The 23517-nt window shown below is 41.2% G+C and overlaps 1 protein-coding gene across 1 annotated transcript; it reads left to right on the forward strand.

Annotated features, from left to right (window-relative positions):
• Positions 1–1528: 1528 nt before the first annotated feature.
• On the forward strand, positions 1529–22371 carry KIF24 (kinesin family member 24; the record flags this gene model as incomplete). The annotated part of the gene is made up of 12 exons (XM_082301983.1): positions 1529–2142; positions 5053–5242; positions 6504–6601; positions 7839–8054; positions 9194–9281; positions 11306–11427; positions 12971–13076; positions 14886–14957; positions 15608–15717; positions 16637–19018; positions 19930–20023; positions 22231–22371. The coding sequence occupies 12 exons, from the start codon at positions 1529–1531 to the stop codon at positions 22369–22371; spliced, it is 4233 nt and encodes a 1410-aa protein (XP_082158109.1).
• Positions 22372–23517: the final 1146 nt, after the last annotated feature.

The raw sequence follows: 23517 nt of genomic DNA on the forward strand, positions 1-23517 counted from the left end.
TTCCAAAATGTAATTCTTTAAATGAAGTCTCAGGTTCCTGTGTGTTTTTATATGTTAGAGAAGTTCGGCAAGTTGTGAATGCTTGTGAAACCCTTGTACACAAGTCACAGTTAGTCTCCCTGATCTCTGGGTTTGCTATCCTCTCTGTAAGATTTGATTTCCCCCTCCCAGGATCCAGCAGCCTCAATAGTGACTCTGACTTTACCTCAGGATTCAGAATCACATTACATACACATTAAATAAATTCACTTACATATGAATTTTTTGGTCTTGGAGTTTGTTGTTGTTGAATCTCATAATTTTACCTAAAGCATAGACTCTCAGTCATTTTAGATGTTCTCTACTGCACATTTTGGCCTCTGTAGTATCTTACACAGTCAGCACTTTAATATATTAATCTTTATGATTTTATTGTTGTTACTTCAACATCATGTATTAATTAATGACATGGACTCAAATTTGGGGGTGACCTTTTTTTCTTATATAATGTCATTGTAGAGAGCCTTGAAAATGCTCACAAAGAATCTACCCTGAACTACAGGGAGGAAAACTTCAATAACTTGGTTTTGCTGAGTCTTACTGTGATCTCCAAACATGAGTAAGAGGAGTGTTTGTTAAGGTCCTAGACTGAACAAAGATATGAGACGGCAGTGGTAACAGATACTTGAAGTGCTATCATTTTTGTGTTTTATGGAACATGTAAAAATATCTGCAGATATGAATCGTTCAGGATACAGACAGCTGCACCGTGTGTTGCCAGTAAGACATAAATGAAGAATTTGGGGGATTTGGGGCATACTTTTCAATGATGCATGTTTCTTTTTTGGGTTTCCCAAGAATGCAAGTGTGGCGTTCCAGTGGCATATATAGATTTAGAGAAATGCTGTGTTTCAGATTTTGCAGAATGGTTTTTTTGGTTTTTCTGTCAAGGAGACTCAGAAACGCTCACAGGATTCATGACATAAAAGAGAAAGTTACACAACAAAACTATAACTTTGCTATAGTTCAGCTGTAAGATAAATGGTCTTAATAAGCCAGCTTGAGGTGAGGACAAGTGCAATTTTTTTCTCCTCTGGTTAGTTAACCAGAGGTAGCTGAACCACATTAGACCACATGCCTTGATATTAAATTGAGTGTCTAAAATTAGGCATTTTACATTCTGTAGCTTGAGGACAGGGTTTCAGTAGCTGTGGCATTCATCAAGTAGACATCAGGCGTGTAGGAACTCTGTGGCAGTGAGTAATATTGCCTTGTGCATTTCTTACACATTGTTGTGTATTGTATATAATTTTAAAATATAGTTTCGTGTGAAATATTTATTTCATGTTTTAGTTTATTGTTGGTATTGCTGTTTTCTGTAGTGTTTGTCAGTCTAGTGTATGGTAAACTTGGAGTTAAACAAGCTTCTAGCCTAAGGTAATGACATCAGAAAATGTGCAGTTTCTTCATTAGTAACTTTGTCAGATGTGATGTTTCATATGATTCTAATATTTATTTTGTTTGATTTCTTATAGGCTCTAGGTTGAAGATGGCATCATGCCTTTATGAATGCCTTTGTGAGGCAGAACTTGAAAAATACTATCCCCACTTTGCTGCCTTTGGTCTTCAGAAAATTGATGAGCTTGCCAAAGTTTCCATGGAAGATTACACCAAACTGGGGGTCCATGACGTAAGTGACCGCAAGCGACTTTTTCAGCTCATTAGAATAATCAAAATTATGCAACAGGAAGACATTGCAGACTTAAGCAAGCAAGATTTTCAACCACGTGGCCTTTTCATTCAGCCTCAGGTGACCAGATCAGGTCCCCGTAGACAGCTGCGTTTTGAATCCTTCTGTGAAGAAAATGATGGAACAGTTAAAGACTCTGAATCTGCATTATACTGTTCACCTGATTTCAGTGCCAATGAAGAGAAGAACAGTGTAGGGGAAATTCTGGGACACATCCCACCACACGATTCAGAACCAGTCAGATTAACTAGAAGAGACCTAAATACTCCTGGAATAGGTACAAAAAATGACCTGAACTGTCCAACAGTTTCTGATGATATTGCTCCTCTCCTGGGGGATTCTGAAGCTCCTATTGTACAAAGAGTAACTCACACTTCAGGGTATAATTACGGACTACCTCATTCCTGTATCAGGTAATAATCAGTCACCTTTATTTTGCTAATACTTCGGGTTAGTCATAATTCTTTCTTAATTGTGGTGCATAATCTGTCTTCCTCACCTCCAAATAAGCAATCCAAGCACTACAGAGCAATGCAAAGTCTTACAGACAAGAGAGATATTAATAAGCATTTGCAACTCTCCAGGTCTTATAGAAGGAATCATCTGAATTTGACCAGCTGCTACTCACCAAGGTTGTCTAAGAATAGTTTTTATTGTCTTTCAGTACTTAATGCTTTGTTTTCTCAGTATTTGAGCCAATCTTTGTCTTTCCATGGGACTATCTTTTAAAACATTTGCTTTCCAAAATATGGCATTGCCTGTTGTTAAATTTGTCAAGCTTTTCCCAACAGAAGGGATACAGGCTGTGATGGCTATATTTGTTTATAAAGAAATTTCTGAACTGAAGCTTTAAAAGGAAGCGGAATGAATACAGCTGGGGAGGGTTACAGACCTGTTGGTGAGAGGGATGCCTTGCAGCTGCTCCTTAGGCACGTGATCTGTAACTTCCATACTTTTTCCAGTGTTTGATACTGGAGGGGCTGTGGTTATTGTGAACCACTGGTAAACCTACCCTGGCAACATTTTTAAAGCACCAGACATTTTTTTCCTGGTTCAGTAGCAGAGCACATACACCTCTGCACACATAATACCAGTATCTAGCTTGTTGCAATGCAGTCATGGTAGTTAAAATGCAATGAAGAGAGGTAGTTTTATGAAGTTATGGTCTGGAAAGGCTGTGGGGAAAGATGTACAGGGAAAGATCAATGGAGCTGAGGTGTCAATTACAACTCCCACAAAGAGTGCACAGAGCCTGGAGGGATAGATGCTGCTGCCACAGTGGAAAAGTACTAAGGTGACTTAGTAAGTAGAGCACTTAAACTGTGAAATGCAAGACAAAGGTCTATAACTTCCCTTGGCTGGAAAAAAAAATCATTTCCACTTTCTGGAAAAGTGCACTAACCTCCAATATATATTGATAGCCTGGTGCATTCTCTGTCTCTTCTGGAAGCTGAGCCAAGATGCAGCTAAAAGGACAGGATTTATAGTTTTGGAAAATTAAAAAATGATGAAATAAAAAACCTAATGGCTCAGCTAGAGGAGTTAAGGATTTTCAATCCTGCAAAAGAGTCACGTTCTTCATTGTTCTCACTTCCATTCCTTGTTCTCTTGTAAGCACGTTCTTCTGTGCCTAGCATTATGGTTCATCTTGTCAGCTTTCAGCATCCTCCTCCTGATATGCCTCAACTTAATTTTCTCATGTTTGGAGAGTTGTGCATTTCAGGCAGGCTTGGCGTAGCATGCTTACACTTGGGTTTGTGATTCCTGTTTTGCAAATGCTTAACTGCTTCACTGAATCCATCCATTCCCATGTCACCTTGTGATTTGACCACTGTGAAGGCTAATCTAGTCTCATCCATGAGAAGCATTGGAAAACATGGACATGATTTCAGATGGCAGAAAGATAAAGATCTCTTTTAATATGTTCAAGTTTATTTTGAACTTGCCCATAGCAAATAGCTTGATTTTGCAAAGGCACAATGGTTCTTCTGACCTATTATTTAATCAGGTTTCTAATGATCCGTGTCAAGACTTTTGATTTTTTTTTCCTAGTAATGAAAAACCATTTTATTATAAAATACAATTTATATTTTAAAAGAGTTAGTAGGAAATATAAACTTTGGGTTCAGCCTATGGAATTAACATGCATTCTATTCCCATTAAAAATATTGTCAACAAAATGTGCTCCTGTACTAGAGAGAATTTATTCTTTTTTCTTATTAACATAGCCTCTAAGTTTTCAGTTTTTCCTTTCTCCAAATATTGCAATCCTTTCTGCTTCAAAGTCTTAGAGCACAACAGGCTCTTGCTCCAGGTCACCAAATACACCCTCTGGTATGAGAATTAAACTTCAGAGCTTCTGATCATTTGTTGGACAACATTTGGTGTCTACTGATATACATAAGCTCACACCAACTTATGAAGCATCTTATTTCAAGTGTCATTGCCTTTCTTTTCTGAGGAAAGAATTTTCCATCTAAATGCAGGGCCTGATCCTGGGCTACACAGGAGAGCTGTACTAAAATTAAAGGGACTCCAGTGACAAGTGAAAATTGCTCGTGTGTGGTCTTTGAAGACCACATCTTGAGATTTAAATCTGCATTTCATCTGCTCCTGGGGAGTCATGGAGCACAGCAGCAGTGATACCACAAGCCTGCGGATGGAATGAGATATTGAGTAACTTGTGGGTTACAATTTATTAGACAACTGATACATGTGAGTTTTCAGTTGCTACGCTAAGAGATTTGGCATTTGGACAGCATGGCAGAAACGCTGCTTTTGGGCAAGTTGGGGCTTGATTATTCGAAATGCAAATCCAGGCTGGAAATCATTACTGATTTGGCTGAAGACAGCTTGAAGAAGGGAGAGTTGTAATGAATATGTTTTGGTTAAATTCAAGCCAATTTTACTCACAAAATGCTGTACACAGCAGGTTAATCAATGAAACATGAAATGACCTTAATGAAGTGACTAATCATGAGTGCAAATAATTTCAGCAAGATTCAATTTCATTATGGTAACTTGTATATTATGCCAGCTTCGATCTCATGTTTGTGTACAACTGCAAATATGTCAGTCCAGCAACATGTTCAGGAGTGTAGCTGCACAAACAGAACTATTCTTTTAACAGAAGTGTACAAAAAGCATCTGTATATTTAGAAAAAAGTGTCAGAAAATGCACCATGTAAAAATGAGGTGTGTTACAGAGTTTTTTGATAAGCATTAAAGACAGAAACATTATCTGATAAAAGTAACAAATTCAAGCATATTCTAGATTCTGTTGTAACCTGATTTTAAAATGTAGACCTCCTCTATTGTTGTAGATCCAATACTTCTGACAAAGAGACTCCATGGACAGAGAGTGAAAAAATCAGAGTGTGTGTCCGAACACGTCCCCTCTTCCTGAGGGAACGGAAACGCGGTGAGGTTAATATCATCACAATGAGAGATAAAGAAACCCTACTTCTCCACGAGAAGAAGGAAGCTGTTGATCTTACACAATACATTTTACAGGTAACATCCTCCATTGAATGTTGTGTTTATGGGCCAGTCACTTTCATGGAAGGGTAAAGCATATTGTGCTCGGACTTTCCATGAGGGAAAACAGAAAAGGACTGTTAGTATTTCTTATACTGAAATAGGTGGTGGGCTTTTCTTTTAGCTCAGAGTTGTCTATATTTGAGTTACTTCTGATTTATGCCAGCCTGTGCCAGAAAACCTGAGCACAGAATTTTAAGCTCTAGAAGTATGTCTCTTGCAGCTTTCTTTGTATGTGGCAAAATAAACCCTCTGCTACATGCCATTGCTGTGGGAGAAATGCCCGCTGATGGCTTTCCAGGGTACTTCAGTGAGGAGTTCCCTTTCCACTGTTTCAACACTGTAGGTCTGTTTCAATTAATCATATACACCCTCATCCTCTCCCTTACTTTTTTTCTCAAATGCTTCTGAAAATTAAGATCCCTTTTGGTCTTTGTTTCTTAATCTCAGATACTTTGTGCTGTCATAGTTCAAATTCTCACTTGTGACAGACTGCACCAGGAACAGAAGTGATTTGTAGAGGCAGCAAGCCATTCTCGTTCTCCTGGGTGTTATTTTTACAATCTGGGCCCTAGGAACAGCTGTTTGTATTGGGTAAAAATTCAGTTTAGAGCTCTCTCAGGCCTGGTTCATGTGCCTCTTTTTACAGTGGGACACATGCTGCATCATTTCCACAGATCCTGCTTCTTTCAGTCTGATCTGGAGTGTGGGAAGTTTTGGTTTTCTTGCCCGCTTCTGAGTTCAGACAATCCAGCTTTGCTTAGGAACAGCTTCTCTCTTCTCTGGCACAAAACTTTTTAAGAACAGAAGCAATTAACCACAACTTAGTCACAAGTGAGAACTAATTTTGAGAGAGTCAAGAGTTGACTCTCCATTCTTTTTACTGTTACACTCTGACTGTACATCTGTAGGCTTGATTCATTTAATGAATAGGTTTTCTTTAATTAGCTTTTTTTTTTTTTCTTATTAAAAGGGTCTGGTATGTTATGCTTCAGAATGATGGGAAATCGAGGCATTTTTTCTTCCCTTCATTTTTTTTTCCCTACCCTGAATCTCTTGATTGGTGTGTTCCTCAATAGGTCATGCTGCATATTAAGTGTGCTAGATCACTCTGTAACTAATCCAAAGCCATAAGAAGTCACTGGAAAGACTTCTGTTATTTCATTTTACCTTTGAATGGGCTTGTAGGGGAAATGAAACGTATTCATCTCATGTAAAGACCATCTTTGTTTTTCAGCATGTCTTTTATTTTGATGAAGTCTTTGAGGAGTCATGTACCAATCAGGACGTGTATATGAAGACAGCTTATCCGCTTATTCAGCATATTTTTAACGGGTAGGGCATCAGTGCTTACATTTGTTATTTTTTGCCTTGTTGTTTTCCAATTTTATATATTGCCTGAATTTTCCTTTATGCTTTTCATCTTTTGAAACATACATTAATTTCACGTTTGCCACATACCTTCCGGCTTTCAGAATATCTTTGATTGCAATTTTGACAAAAATAAATCAGGAAAAACTTTCTTCACGCTTGGTGACAAATCTCAATTACAGAGGAAGGTTAAATTGAGCCTCAGGTGCAACAAAGAGACAGCATGGGCAGCCTAGAATTAAAAAATGTGTCCCAGGATTTCTGAAGTCTACTCTTCAGTCTAACAAAGGCTCGTGTGTGATAGAGCACACTCATCTGAAGAGAAAATAATGTTACCTTTTTCCTGAGACTGCTGAGTGATATTTTTGCCTGTATTTGTACAGTTCACAAGGCAATAGAAATTATTAATAGCCTTGTGATTTATTTTTATTTTACCAAGTTATATTTACTTAGAGGTTTAATCATAATTGCATATGTCCTGATTAATGGGAAATTGATGGTGGCTTTACATGAGAGATCTTATTTCCATGCAGGGTAATGATCTTGAATATAATTACATTTTTGAGTCTTTGAAGGAAAAGATTACGTATCTATGCTGAAAATTAACAAAATGGAGTATTCTGTTACTGAAAATCTCCAAGTGTCATCAACAGAGACAGAGTATCATGCTCTTGAGAAACAGAAAGTGAAAAGGAGAATGAGGCTTGTACATTGCTGTGTAATAATCACTAAAGCCACAATTCACATTACAGCTAATCCAGTAATGCCACCAGAAGAGATTATGCTATTTTTTTCTCAGTTTTCCTCTTACTTTTCCATCTCTCCTGCTGGCATTAGTCTAGTCTGACACCATGGTGAAGCCAATCTAAACTGGCATGAAATTGTTCACTGTGATTACTGGAGCCCCACCTTTTTACCCATTTCTCTGCCACAGGTACTGAGCCAGGTACAAAGTCTTTTTTTTTTAAGGGGGGCAGGGAAAGGAAGAGAAAGGAAGAGAGCCAGCACCTTGTGCCACATCAGATCTCCATAGGGTCTACTTGGAAATCATTGTTAAGTCTTCTGCAGTTTCCCATAGAGGATAGCAACCCAAACCTCATTGCTAAGGGGCCACTATAGATAGATACCAACATTGCAGAATATTATTTAATAGATATGAATGAATCAGATGTGATACTAAACACATACATTGTCTTTACAGAGGCAATGCAACTTGCTTTGCATACGGGCAGACTGGTGCTGGCAAGACTTACACCATGATAGGGAATCACCGGAACCCAGGACTCTATGCTCTGGCTGCCAATGACATCTTTAAGCACCTGGAAGCATCACCATCCAGGAAAGATCTTACTGTTCTGATCAGTTTTTATGAGATCTACTGTGGACAGCTTTATGACCTGCTAAATGGAAGGAAAAGGTATTTAAATAAAAACATGTTTTACTATAAGCCTATGGTTGTGAATCTGTTGGTTACCATTTGGAAATCAGTTACTGTTTTCATGCAATTACGTTGAACATGTAAGCATTTATAATAAACGTTACGTATTTAATTAGGGTTGTTCCTAGGAGCTACTTAGGGAGGAATGCAGGATCTGACAGTAAATACTGTGACATTGATAGGGACTTCTGGTTTATTGTTTGGGGAAAAATTAAGGACTTACATTTGAGATACAAGCTCAGACTCTTGCTTATACTGTAATAAGATTATAGCTGAACATTCATAGGTAGACAAACAAGCTTCTTGTGGCCAGAAGTTCCTATCTTAGAATCACAGAACAGTTTGGGTTGAAGGAACCTTAATGATCTTCTTGTTCCACCCCTGCTTCCCTGGGCAGGGACAGGTTCTCCTACCAGGTTGCTCAGAGCCCCATCCAACCTGACCTTGAACATTTCCAGGGATGGGACATCCACAACTTCTTTGGACAGCCTGTCTTGTGACAACCATTGTGGAGTCCCTGCCTTTCCCTGGTCAAACATAAGCTCTGGCTGTCCCTCCTGCTGTGCCATTGGGGATTTGGCTCTTGCCAGTCCAGTCTCTGAAGATCCTGTTGATCTCCCACCTGCTTGAGTCTGCAGAGCCTGCTCACCTTCTCCCTGGGCACCTTTACCTGGCAGCCCATTGACTCAGCCCAGCAAGCCTCTGTAGGTGATGCTGAAATACTGCTCTAAGGCTATAGGAGCTGCTTTAAAATCCTGTGCAAAAATCCTGAGAATAGGAACAGAGCAAAATTTAGTCTCAGGAGGACTTAGAGGAGCCTGAGATGTAGTTTAAAGAGAGACGGTAACTAGAATATAAACGTGGTAATTCACTTCCCTGCTTTATCATATTCTTGAACAAGCAGAAATGCACTGGTAATGTCTCTTTAGCAGTCAAATGTCAGTGGTACTTGTTATAAATGAAGTACCTCTTCAGCTCTGAAAATATATGAATGACAGCAGGGCCTCTCCCCAGTCAGTAGCCTTGCTTGCCTTTGTAGTGTCATGGCATGGACGTGTGTTTTCATTGCTGCTTTCTGAGATTTCAGAAATCTCCTTTCTGCGTTGTTCTCTTTTCAGACTTTTTGCAAGAGAAGATGGTAAGCGTGTTGTTCAGATTGTTGGACTGCGAGAGGTTCAGGTGGATTCTGTAGATCAGCTGTTGGAGGTAATGTTGGGGATTCGTTCTTTGTCTTCTGCAGCCCAATTTGCTGATCTGCAAGGCATGTCACTTACAGAGATTATCTGGTGTGTGGCAAAAGTGTATGTTCCTGTTAAGGGCCCTGAAATTGGCAACCCCAGCAGAGTACCAAGGGGCACTATTAAAAGTGCCTTTATTCATTAAGCTGTTACTTATGTTAGCCACATGCAGCAGTTGATTCTCAGCTGTCACTTCTGCTGCCATTCCTTAGGGAAAGATTCCAGAAATGAAATAGTGTCCCACTAAGGGACCTTGAAAGCTGGATTTATTTTCTCCCAGTATGATATCTCGGGGTTCTATGAACTTAGATTTTTGTATATGAAAGATCTGTGGATTTGGCACAATTCTGTGCCAAATATATTTATATATATTTTTATATATTTTTATATATTCACATATATTTATATATTTTTAAATATATATACATATATTTTTATATATTTATATATTCATATAAATTTTAAAGTTAGAAAATTAGAAAATACTTAAGATTAAGATATTTGTCTGAATTAGGATTAAAACACTGCTTATGTGTGTGCATGATAACAGCCAAGTAAAATTAAGATCTTTTTTGCTCATTCACCATGAGCAAGGCTTCAGTTTTCCTTCCCTACCTGGCTGAACCCTGAAAGGACACTGGCAAGTTTTCTGTATTGTCCTGCTACAAGTAAGCTGGTTAAATCTACTTTCTATTTAGCCTGACTTTGCATAGTTTAATTCCTTTTTTTGGTAAGGAAGTGTCGATTACTAGTGCCTGATACTGTAACTGACTCATTAAAATTGGCATGGTGTTGTCTACTTATCTTGCACTTAATTTAGCTCTTCATCTTCCCATTAACTCCAAGCTTCAGGACAAGCTGGTGATGCTTCTGCAAGTTAGAGTGCAAATTTGCTATATGGTTGATATAAAATTCCTCAGTATTATCACATTCCACACACAGAAGAGCTATTAAATTACTTCATTCTTACAGATATCATGGGGGACAAAGATTAGATTGTTCACAGGCCCTTGTGAACACAGAAGTGCCACTGGCTTGACTCAGAACTTCTGAGTATTCCCCAACAGTTATATGGAAAGCGCTTTGAACACATCCCCAGTTACTCACTACTCAACTGATGTTGGCTGTGATTCAGAAAATATCTGCACTTAGCAATGATACAAAGCTTGGGAGCTGCAGTGGTTGGTTACGTTGCTTGTTGAGAACTGGCCACTGAAAAGCATGAATAATTCACATTTATCAGCTGAGAATGTATTGATTTTGCTAGGCAATATTTTAATTTGTTCTTACAATCAGAAGCAAAATTAATGACTGTTCTATGAATGCCCTGCTGCAGTTAATGCTAGATTTTCTGCAACAGTCCTTCAAAGTTTCAAAAAAAGAATTACGCAGATTTGTATCTTGAAAGAGTCTTTGTTCTTCTGCCTTGGCTTCTTGCCTTGTTTTCTTTTTTTTTATTGTTGTACTGAGTATAGTTAATCTTCTAACTTTGTTCCTTACTCTGGCATAATTTTTTTAGTTATGGAAATTTAGAAAGGTTTTGGCACTTTGTATTTTTTGTGAACTTTCTGTATAACTGTACTCATCTACTACACCAGAAAATGAAATTTTAAAAATCACAACAAATGGTCAGTCTCATGAGTCTCTTACGTTGTGTCTACAGTATTACAAAAGTATGCCAGCAATGTAAGAAAGAATTTAATTTTGTAACTTGGATATTTTGCAAATCCAAGTGAGTGTGTGGTGCAACAGCTTCTTACTTGCAGTGTGCTCTGTAAGCTCTGTAGTGTCACTGTGAGCAAGTCCATATACAAAGCTCTGAAGGAAATATTGCAAGGAATACAGTCTGCCTTTACTGCCTTGCACCAAATTTTAAAGCTGTAATGAACCTTTCCTCACAATGTTTCCTTATCTTAGGAGGACAAGATCTCTTTCTGAGAGACTGTGTTTTTATTTACAATTCGCATGGATTTTGTGCCCCTTATCTTGCAGGTGATTTTGAAGGGTGGAAAAGAACGTAGCACAGGAGCTACTGGAGTCAACTCAGATTCCTCTCGATCTCATGCCATCATCCAAATTCAAATTAAAGACACAGCCAACAGGGCATTTGGAAGGTAAGACCAGAAGCAGAAGTGCTCAAGGCTGATGTCAATCCCGGGGACATCCAAGAGACAAAGAGGAGGTGTTGGTGCATGAGTGTGAGTTAAATTAGAGGATAGGGTTAAAATGGACTTTGAGAAATTCCACAGTCCTTTTTCTGTTTCCAAGGAGAATGCTTTAAGCACATCTGTGAGAGCTTTGTCAATTGTTCGTACAAATTACCAGTGAAGGAGTTTGACAACCAAATCCATCCCCTCATCTTCAGTGTTTAATTTGGCTAAAGGCAGATGCCTGCAGTGGATGTACCCACATGTGAACTCATCACCTTTGAAGTCAGGAGAATGAAATTGTCACTTCTGGGATCCCTGCAGTGACCTAAATTAGGTCAGATGCATTTGCCCCTCAAAGCATTTCTGTCCTGTAATTGACTACAAAGGGAGTGTGGGATGATTAACCCAGGTGGAGATGATTCCATTACAGATGTTTGCCTTTGGCCAGAAGAATAAGAGTACCTCACATAAACCTCACTGATAATTTGAGTGTGTGACTCTGATGCTATCTGCAGCAGACAGAAAGAGCAGTTTATTTACTCTTGTGGCTTCCACTTTATGTATACAAAAACTAATTGTGTCTCTTCTCAGTCATCTTTTCTCCAGACTAAACAACCCCAAGAAATAGGTCTGAGAAAAAAAAGTCTGTGTATCTACGTTACTGCTGAATGTCACAAAATCCTGCTGACACAACCTTCCATTAGCTACCACAGTCTTCTTTCCCAGGATCTAATTTTGAACACAGTGCAAAATTGGAGCGCCACAAACAGTGAAGAGAGGAAAAGACAGAACAGGCAGGCTTAGAAATAAAAGTGTAGAGGTTATGTGGGTGTGGCATCTGGACTGGGGGCGTTTTGTGTGTCTGAAAGGGAGGTGGAGCTGGAGTGAGGAAAGGGTGCCAAGATGTGCCTAAAAAAGAAGTCAGGGCTGTTGCAGAAAAAGAGGAAGGACAAAGACAAAGATACAGTGCAACAGTCAGTACAGCAGCTGGCAGCAGAGCTAGGGAATGTGAAAGGGAGTAATGGGCTTTTCTGGAAAAAACAGACAGGGATCACTGAAAGCTCAGTGTATTACTTGCAACACTGGAAATTTCTGTTCCTATTGTCCCAAATTCCCATGTCACATGGCAGTTGTCTGATTCACCTGGAAGGAGAAATCAAGACACAATTTCCTTTAAGTGCGTACTTAGGAAACTACAAACACAGTGATTATCTCCAGAGGTGAATGTGTTGCACTTTATACAGCTTATCCATTTAACTGTGGAGCACTGTCATCACATGTAACTACACTTCCTAGTATTTAATGTTAAGATGCTCTGACACTGTTCCTGATGTTGTGCTTATTTTGGTGTCTCAGATGTTTCCAGTGGATGCTTCTTGTTGTTCAAAAGTAGTCATTTCTAATCACTCTTCTGATGCCATGTGTTGCAGCCTGCTGGTTTAATGAAGAAAAAACTAAGAGGGGGAAAAAAAGCCCCTAAGATAACTCCAGCTTTGTTTTTTTCTAGGATATCATTCATTGACTTGGCTGGCAGTGAAAGGGCAGCTGATGCCAGAGACTCGGATCGACAAACAAAAATGGAAGGAGCAGAAATAAACCAAAGTCTTTTGGCAGTAAGATACTATCATGGCTGGGGAAGGTTTTGTATTTAATTACTAGCATGTGTTTTAGGATAAAAATGAACCACAGAGTAATGTATGTATGTATTCCATGGAGGGGAAAAAATAACCAAGGTACTAAGTGTGTTCAGTTTAATTTGTCTTGTGAGTGAAAAACAATTTAAGAAAGAAGATATATTGGGATGAAAATTAAGTATTTTTAATCCATTCTTACAGCCAGACAGGTAAACATAGCATGGAGAATGTTAGGTGTAGTATAATAAGTGTCTCATATTTTATATAGAAGGTTTTGTCCCTTCTACTTCTAAAGAATGCTGGCTTGGAATTTGCCGTATTTGTTTCACAAAAGCACATCTGTTCCTGCCAGTTATTTTCATCACTTGAGCTCAGGCTTCTTTTTCAAATCAGGCATAAAGGACTTAAGAGCATAAAAACTAGCAATTTATGTGTGGGGAGGAAGGAACAAGAAGAAATGCACTCTTAAGGCAAACTGTCTTTTGTAAGTGCCCACAGTCGTACAAAGAGGGACAATGGAGCAGAAAAATGCCATCTAAGATAAAGCAGAAGTGCCTGTAAGTGTAAATGGTGCAGCAGGCTTTGCACCTCCTTTGATGCCAACAAGCAAAGCTCAGTGGTGACCAGGGGCTTCTCTAAGCAAGGCTGAAGGTGATACAGGTTCCTGGGTATGAGCCAGCAGTGCAGAAGTCAGTGCACACAACTGTACCTCTTAGTCTGCTGTAAATAGGAGGTGGCTTGCTCTGTTTTGGGAAATGTAAATGTTCTTTTGCACAGAGGTTTTTCCTGCACTGGAATATTAGTATTTGTGCTGGGAAGTAACCTGTGAATTGAATGTGTTTCTGTACTTCATGCTTTCTTGAGTACTTGCTGGTGAATAACTGAGTGTCACAGGGAGCTGGGACCTGAATAGAAAGAAGTCTGATCTTAAAGGTCTTCTCCAGCCTAAACAATTCTGTGATTCCTGAGAATCCTGAGTGTAAGCCCATGAAACTCTTTTAAAAGAAACTTTAAAATCAGAGTCTGTACATTTTTGGTATTGTGTGAAACTAAGAAAATACCTAGGCAGTCTACAAGTAGTGACTGAATCAACTATAAAAGGCATCTTTGACTAATTCTTCATAACCTGCAGCCTGTAGAACCTAGCTCTGGCCTCAATTATCATAACGCTCTCTTCATGCCTTTAAACCCATGAGATTTGAAGTCTGCTGCTGGTTTGAATATTCATGTTGTTTTCAAGTGGAAGATCTTCAGACATTGCAACTATGAGAGGCAGGCAAAAAATTATAATAGTTTGATCTCTGACTTGTTACAGGTGCAGTTTTTAATAAAACGCTGTAGAAGTGGAAATAAGTGTAATTTTAAGTGGGAGTTTGTAGAATGTAGAAGGGCTGTAAATGCTTGATGGCAGTATCACCATGACAATACTGTAAACTGTTATCTCCAGAAGAAAGAAAATAAGAGATGTAGCTCAAAAAGCTCTGTCCTTTGGGTACACCTACCCTGCAAGCTGGGCTACACCCAGTCGGGCTTCAGACTAGTTAGACGTGGTACAGGCAGCAGCTCTGTGGAGCTCTGAGTGTGCTAAATGTGTGTGGTTACCCAGCTCCTTGGTTTGGTGTAGCCCACAGAGCCATCAGGCAGGGCACAAATTGACCTTGCAAGGGACAACACATAGTAGGAGTCAAACGTGGCACAGGACATGGGTAGGTTTGGTTTGATGCAGTTCAGTTCCTTGCCAGTGCATGACATTTACTTTTCCCTTCTGTTTTTTCTTCCTTTTGGTAGCTAAAGGAGTGCATTCGGGCGTTGGATCAGGAACACACGCATACTCCTTTCCGGCAAAGCAAATTAACTCAGGTAAAATGAGCAGAAAGGCAAGAGGAGAGGTTTCCCTGATGAGGACAAAAATAAACAAACAAGAAAATAGATAAATAAATAGATGGCATAGATCAGTAACTGCTTCCTCTCTTGAGTAAGAGAGGAAATGCATAGCTTCTGCAAATTTTAATTTTAAAGGTAATCACAGAATTAAAGCTAACTGCCAATTTCCTCCAATGTTGGGGACTGGCATGGGAAAAAAAGAAAAAACCCAAAAGCTAAAACCAAACAAAACCCCAAACACCACCTTTCAGACTCATATAGAGTTACCATCCATCTCCACCCAGTCTGAAACCAGTCTTGCATCTTCTGTTCAGTTACTGTCCTGGGAGCTTTCATCAATATTTCTTTACTCCAGCTGTAACATCTGCTTTATTCCTCAAATCATATTGGCACCCTTAAGGCATCTGGAACAAGGGCTTGTTCAGAGCCCTGATTAATACTTGTATTCATTTTAAACAGTAAACAAATAAAGGCAAGACAGACTGAGACAAGAGAGCTACATTTAATTTAAAAAAAAGACTACCTCATGTTGAACTTTGTCCATATATAATTGCTAATTTACAGGATGTGCAAGGGACATGAACTGCTAAGAACCCTTTTTTTTTTTTTTTTCCTTTGAACCCTAGGTACTAAAGGACTCTTTCATTGGCAATTCTAAGACATGTATGATAGCCAATGTATCACCGAGCCACATAGCTACAGAGCACACCCTGAACACTCTGCGATATGCTGACAGGTAGGTGGTGAAACTCAGTCCTGCCCGGGTGAAAAACACAAAGTAAAAAGTAATGTGCTGTTTGCTGTAACATTTTATTTTGGTTGTATTGAAAATGTCATTTTAGGCAAGAAACAGAATCTTCACAATGCAAATAAAATCATTACCCATTCCAACTCCTATATTTTGTCTTAAAATTTTTTGGGTCTTGTGAGTACTTTCTGGTGATTGCTTTCAGTGGTGAAAATATCACTGTGTGTCCTGTAACTGCAGGATTACTGACCTTAGCAATCAAAAGTTTTGGTTTAGTTTTGTATTGTGATATTACTTAGAATGTGTGCAAGTCCTTCACCCTCCCTCCTACAGAGCAGGAGGTAAATTACAGGCTATGCAATACTGGTGTTAGAAGGATAAGAAACAACTTAAGGGGCAAGAAGAGCAAAGGGAACAGCTGAAGGTCAGGGTGGTAGGGGAAAGGGTGATACCAGTTAATCAGCTCTTCATAGTTGCACTGTGAGTCTGATCCAGGAGCAGTGCAGCCCTGTGCACATCACCTGAGCTAAAGAACCCCACTGCAACTACTCCAAAACTCCTACTTTGTGCCTTGTGGGACTCTGTGATGTGCTGTGGAGAGTACCAGCTTGTTCTGCTGCATTATAATGTGTGGAAATGCCACCTCCTTGCACTGAAACTGAGGCCATTTCCACTCACTTGGCCTGTTATGGACTGCTCAAGGAAGCACTTAAAAAGACTGCTATAGATTTTTCCAAAAGTCCAGGCATTTTGGCAGAGGGATACCTGTGAAGATCACTAACAGAAAACAAACCATGATGTCAAATTCAATATTAAGTCTTAGTATGTGAAAGCATTGATTTTTTATGAAGATGCTGTTATTTATCTGAAAGCATGACATCTTCTAAGTTCAGCCTCTTTTTTACAGGGTCAAAGAGCTGAAGAAAGGGATTAAATGTTCTACCCCTGTCACAAACAGGCGTCGCAGAGCTGGAAATGTATCTCCAAAACGTGTCCAAAGCACTCTCTGTTTGCCACCTGGAGAAAAGAGCTCTCCGAAGAAAGTGAAGCTAGGCGTACAGCATCCCTCAGGTGCTACAAAACCAAAGGCATATCGTGCAGCACTCCAGCCACCCGGTGTCCCTCTTACCTCTACCCCCAAGGGAATGGGCAAAGGACATGCCCACAAAGGAAATACCAGCTCTCCCTGCTTCCACCACACCACCCCCGTTAAGGGAGTTCTACGGATAACACAGCCCCTGAAGAAGAAAAATGATGATCTATCCCCCCACTCTGAAAAGAGCCCATCAGTGAAGGATTTCATTACCACAGCAGAAACAAAAGAGAGTGGCCAGCAAGACAAGAATTTGCAAAACAGAACACCTGTCCAGTGCCTAAAAGTCCAGACAGTGCTACCTGTTCAGAAACAGCTTGTTCCTAGAGATGATAATTTCTTTGAAGATGAAAATCTGCCCTCTGACAGCAGACAGGAATGGGGAAATACTTTTGCTAAACAGTCTGTTGAACTCTGGTCACATCTGCCTCCATTTCAGAAGGAAAGGGAAGAGCACTTACGTCTTTATCACCAGCAGTTTCAGCAGCCCCCTATTCTACAGCAAAAATTGAACTATCAACCCCCTGAGAGGTTTTTAGTGCAGTACCAGCCTGAGGAGATTCAAGTGAAGCAGGAGCTGAGCCTTACTCCAATTGAAGTGCAGAGCAAAGAGGGGATGCAGCTGGAAGATCTGGATGACAGTGATTTCAGTGAAGATTCTTTCTCACCTGTCTGTACTCAAAAGAGCGTGAAAAGAAGAAACACCAACAAATGCAGTCAACATTCATTTTTCCTTCATGAAAGAGAACAAGGAACCGAAGAAGAGCAAAAAGGCCAAAAGCGACAGGATTTATTTTTAAAATATGCAATACCCATGCAAGATCATGAACTAGATGACAGCTGGGATTGTAGTGAGGGCAGCCCAGAGGCAGAGGAATCCATTAAAAATGCAGGCTGCAGCAATATTACTGCAGACTGGAGCTATGACTTCGCTGTTGAATCCTCTCCAAGCAATACTGCAGAAAAACCTTACTGCCTGCAGGAAGAACCTGCTTGCAGCTGGAGAAATGGCAAAGATTTCCTAGCTGATCACAGAGAGTACAAGTCCAAACACAGACGTCTTGTTTACTCCAATGAAGCCACCTTAACTCCTGAAAAGGATGCTTCAAACCCATATGTATCTCTTGTATTGAAATCAGAAACTCCAGAATGCAAAGAGATTGATCTCCAGCACGAGGAGAAGGAAGAATCCACTTTGGATAAGCAGCCTGCTCTTGCAGGAGGTGTAAAATGGAAAGCTCGAAAAAATGGAGTTAGCCACTGTGTATCTTCCAGTTGTTCCTCAGAATTCACTTCCGAGCTCATGGCCCCTCTCGGGGTGTCCCTTCTTGATGGTGAGGACAGAACTGAAACAGAGAAAGTGTCTTCCAACCAAGAGAAGCCCCCCTGCGAGAAGCAGGTGCCAGACAGTGACACCCAGAGCAGGTTTGAGGACGAGGGCTGGCAGTGCACCAGGAGCAGAGCTCTGACCGACAGCATGCTGGAGCTGGGGGAGCAGACCCGCCACGGGGGAAGGCACTGCGCCCTGCTGGGCTCCTCTCAAGCTGGGCACAAGTGGCTCCCACCCACCTGCGGCCGTGTGAAGCCGTGCTGCTGTCGCCTGGGATCGGATTCATCCAAGCAGGGAGTCCGGCGCAGTTTGTTTGTTGGACATGACCCGACAGAAACATCCGCAGCTGGATCTGCAGGCCCCAGGGCAGAGAGAGAGGGCGGGGGACTTTGCAGTGACTCCCCCTGCAAAGAACGCTCAGGTGGCAGATGGTGTGGTGCTGAAGTTAATCAGCATAACAATGCTGGTAATTCAGGAAAGTCTAACTCAAGTCGAGGGCCGGGTCCTGAGCGCATGGCTGAGGAAACAAATCCGGAAATATCTGAAAAGAGCTATGCAGCCCAGTCCCCCTCTCAGGAGAGCAGCCTGCTGCTGCAGCCCAAGCCAGGATTGAGGAATGAGGACCTCAGCCATTCTGAAGATCCTGCCAAGTCATCATTCGGCAATGAGGAAACAGGATTGCTAAAAACCAAGTTAATCCAGAGTATTTTTACACAAGAGACTTTTGCTGCAGATGCAGGATTTGCAACCAAAGATAACGAGCCAATAGCAAATGCAAAGAGCCCCTCACACATGTCCAGCAGCAGCTCTCCAGGTGCTGCGTTAGAGATGGGGAAATGGCAGAGGGAAGCCCTAGAAAAGGCACAGTAAGTCTTGCTCATGAAGTTTGTAGAGAAGCTTAGAAATTCTGGAGATGTGATACATTTACCTTTATTTGTATGTCAAACAAATATGTACTTCAAAAACCAATGGTTAATAATTCTATTAAAAATTATTTTATAAGATTAATCATAATTTATAGTAATTATAAATATATGGTTGCTTGTTTAGTGATATTTTAAAATCTCACAGGAAGCCAATTATTCTATCAGAGCTTCTAGAATAATACTAGGGGAATAAATATTATAATACAAACTGCAGTTCTCAGTAATTAATTGGCTTCCTATAAGCTGTAAAGCACCTAAAATATATCAAAACCTCTCATCAAGAGTCAGGTCATAGGTCCATCAATGAAAAGAAAAGCTCCTAGAGCAGCTGGGGAGTCACTGAAGATGTAGGTATAAAGCTTCTGAGTAATCTGAGCTGCCACTGTCAGCTCCCAGGGGACTGAACTGCATTCACTTGACTGAAAATACATTGTTGATCAGTGAAACCTGCTCAGAGGAATCAGCAGCAGCACTGCATTCCTGCTCAGCCTGTTTCTCACTGAAATTACTTACAGACTCATGGTTGTAAGCCGTTTCAGCAATTAGTTAGACGATTGTTGTGCTCCTTCATTCTCCTACAGTGAAAAGCAGTTGTGTGCTGCCTGTGCTAACAAAGGGCTGTGGTCACTCCTCTGTGAGCAGCTCTCAGTCACCCAGGTCATCCTGAACCCCAAACCCGTGCAGTCCACTGCACTTCAAGGAGTTTACCTTTCCTGAGTGCCAGGGACACAGGACAGCAAGGCTTGCTCTGGGGTATTGCTCTTTCTTGAAGGTTTCTTGAGGCCAGCTGTGATTATAAGCAGCGATTGTGTTACAGGCTGTGTAACCAGTGTGTGGTTTTTGTTAACCAGGCAGGCTGTAATTCGTGCTCATCGGCAGCAGCTGAATGAAATGGCTTGCTTGTGCTTCAAGGAGGAGTGCTTGATAAATCAGATGTCAGCAATGGTAAGTGTTTCAGATGGTGGTTTTGGTTGAACCTGCATAAATTAATCTTAGAGATTATTGAATTGGTGATGTGATGTTTCTTGTCAGTTCAACTTCTTGTTTTCCAAGGCCTGTCTGAGTCCTGGGAGAGGCCTCTCAATTTCAGTGCCTGTTGTGTTTTTGCCAGTCTCCACTCTGACATGTCCTTGGGGAGCAGGAGACAAACAGGCCAGCCCTGAAGCCCTTGTCTCTGATAAGAGAACCTTCACTTATCTCACATCACGGGGCAGACTGTACTAGACAGGCTGTCTGTCCCTCTGATATTTTAGTTCTTGCAGGCTGGGACAAGTAAGGCAATACCACAGAACAGAGCACACCCCTAGAGCAGGACACTGGTGGCATTTGGCTCTTCCTTCTGGGAGCCTCTTTGCCTACCACACTGCAGGTGTGCCAACAACCCTGGCCCCGCTCACTCCAGTGCTCTGACCACTGTGGCTTGTGCCCCACACGCTCTTGGCTTTGGTGACTCAAGTGTTTCTTGGCTTGTCTTTGCCTCAGGTGACAGTGGTGTACCCTAGACCTAAAAACTGACACCTCCGTGGCCCCACTGCTAGCCAGGCAATCCCAGTTCTCTGTTTCTCCTGCATCCCAACAGATGCATGTCACAGCTGTGTGAAAATCCAGACTACGAACATTTTCCAGTGAGAACTCCTGCCTTCCCAGTTCCCTCACCTTCTCAGTAAAGCCAAGCTTCATTACTGCATTGCATTATCAAACCATTTCAATTTCTATCACAGTTCAGGTCTGAAGTACAGGGACACTTTCCTCAGGGACTTCAGAGTGGGGCCACCATGTGGCTTACTCACTGGGATTTCAAGCTGCACATATTACAGTTCACAAAGCAGCACAGAAGACATAAACTGTATTAGTTTTGTGGCAGACAATGCAGTGAAACAAAGCTATCAAAGAAGATGAAAATCAGACAAGATGAAAATCTTAAATTTTTTTTTAAATCTTTTGAGATTGTTCCTCCTAAGTCTGTTGGTCACTGGACACCAGTTCTCCCTCCCCCATTTATTTGCCTCTTGCAGCAAGCAGTTATTTTCTGGCCAGCAGAATTCTGACAAGCTTGCCAGGCCTCCCAGCAGTGTGTGAATAACATACCCTGTAGTTTTATTTCACAGCATGACCTTTTTGGGTTATGAAATGTGCTTGGGCTTCATGCATCAGCTTCTCTCCTTCCATTTTCAGATGGTTTCAACTTCTCCAGCCATGAAATTTTGGCCGCAGGAGAAACTCCTGCCAAGACCAGCCACACACTAAACAAAGCAATACTAAAAGTGCTTAAGAAAAATATGCCACAGCAGCTGGGCTAGTCTTCATCACTGTCCTGATTTCCCCACAGGACAGAGATACAGTGCAGGAGATACAGCTGGAGCACTGCCAAATAAGCTTTTGCATGATTGATTTTCATGCACAGCAGCTGAATTCCCCAGCCCCGGGGATGCTGACACCTCCCAGCTTCTCAGGCACAGACCTGTGAACAAAGGCACCAAACTGCTCTCAGTTGGAGAGCAGAGCACGTCCAAGTGTTCCCTTATTAATACAAACCCTACTTAAAAATGGATTAAAACTCCATACCAGTTTTAATCACAGTTCCATACTGGTTTTTATCCATGTGACTATGGAAGGTAGATCTCCCCTGGGCTGAGGCTGGGCATAGTGCTGCTATTACTCATGGCACCTGCAGCCATGGCCCCATGACCTGATGGGAAATAAATCTCTGCATCTCTCAAGATTGGGCTATTATTTCTGATCCATAGTGGCCCAACTCACTATTTATTTTCATAATTGATAAATCCAACACGAGAGGTGTCAGGAACAGAGTTCAGTACATGGTAAAGCTGGGTGACTAGTCCCTTTACCAAACCTTTGAAAAGCTAACCAGTGTAGAAGAGTGACAACAGCTGCTTAATATATATTTTTATTTTTAAACCACTATATGAGCTGTAATTTCACCCACAGATAAAACTACCAGAGTCAATGAACTTTGGTATTTAGAGGCACTGACCTTTGTCTGTGAGGGCTGTGACTTTAACAAGGAAATGCTGATTTAATCTACTAGACTGCAAAATGCTTTTATGTTCTGCTGCAGTGTAAAAAATATGCTGATTTTCTCCAACCTGCTGATACTGTTCCCTAAGCTTTCCTTGTGCCTTCCTCACCAGGATTTTCAGAATTTCATGACCATGCTGGATGAAATCTTGGTGCTGAAGTCAAAGTGTGTCCAAACGATGCGAGCCCAGCTTCAGCTCTGTTTAGCCTCCCCTGGCACTGACACATCACTGCAAACACCTCCACCTGTTTAGACCTTCTTTGCTTCCACATGCACTGGAGCAGCTACGGAAAACACCAGCCAGCACTTTGCTACACTTGGTGCTGCCGACTGTGGGTGGTAGGGGATAGCTTTTGGTTTGATGTTTGTGATTAGTGTGCATTTTATATAAGGATGGAGAGAATTCTGAGTAAATAAGAATGACTAATTGGCACCATAAGCTTTGTATTTCATTAATACCAGTAAACCACGTTCTGAACAGTAACAATTCAGCAGCTTTTAAAAATCTCACCAAGCAGCAGGCAAATCGTGTTCATGTATCATAGCAGCTTCTCACATGTTAGAGGCAATTCTGTGTTGCCAAGTGAGGGAAACAACTTTGAAGCCAGATACAGGTCTGAACAGAAATGCTCAAAAGCTACCCAGAAGAGTGTTTGCAAACAGAAGCCAGGAAAGAGAGAGGAGCCAAGGGTTGTTACACTAACATGACTGGACCTTAAGTAACTGGAAGTCAAGGCAGGGCATGAAATGCTGTCAATTTCAGAAGGTAGCCTATTGTTGAATTAGTGCTTGGGATCAACCCTCCAGACCTGAAGGAGGTGGCTCTAAGTTATGGGCAAGGAGTGGTTTACCAGGAATTTTGTACCAAAGATTGATCTGGTGTGTTAATAAGCATGTGGGTTTCATGCTGCTGCCCATGAGGAAGAGACCAGCAGCTGCACCTACTGCACACCACTTCTGATGCCCGCACTGTGTGGAGCTGAACGGATTTCTCACATGAAAAGGGGGTCTGTTTGGAGGCACTGGGCATCCAGAAGCTGCTGATAGCACTGTTATGTGAAACTGGTATTTGAATGAAGAGCTATGGAGCCATCAGCTTTAGCCCTGCAGAAGCCCTGGTGCTGCATGCATTGCATCTGAACCACAAAGCCAGTCCACTTGCTGAAGGCACAAGTAACCTTGAGACATGCTTGCTGACAATGTGCTGTGTGAACGCTCCCACTCCAAAATTAGGGCTGTCACAGCACATTCATCTGCGTCTCCTCAGTAATGCCCGTGGTAGCTCATTCAAAGCCTGCTCAGTAGCCAGAAATGCCAAGGGTAATGGAACACTGCTGTCTGACCAGCTGTGGGTTTTGCTGCCTGCCTGCACAGCCTCCTTGAGGAGCCCAGACTGGGC

Source organism: Coloeus monedula (genome assembly GCF_965178545.1).
Source record: "Coloeus monedula genome assembly, chromosome: Z".
In the NCBI taxonomy this organism is placed as follows: domain Eukaryota; kingdom Metazoa; phylum Chordata; class Aves; order Passeriformes; family Corvidae; genus Coloeus; species Coloeus monedula.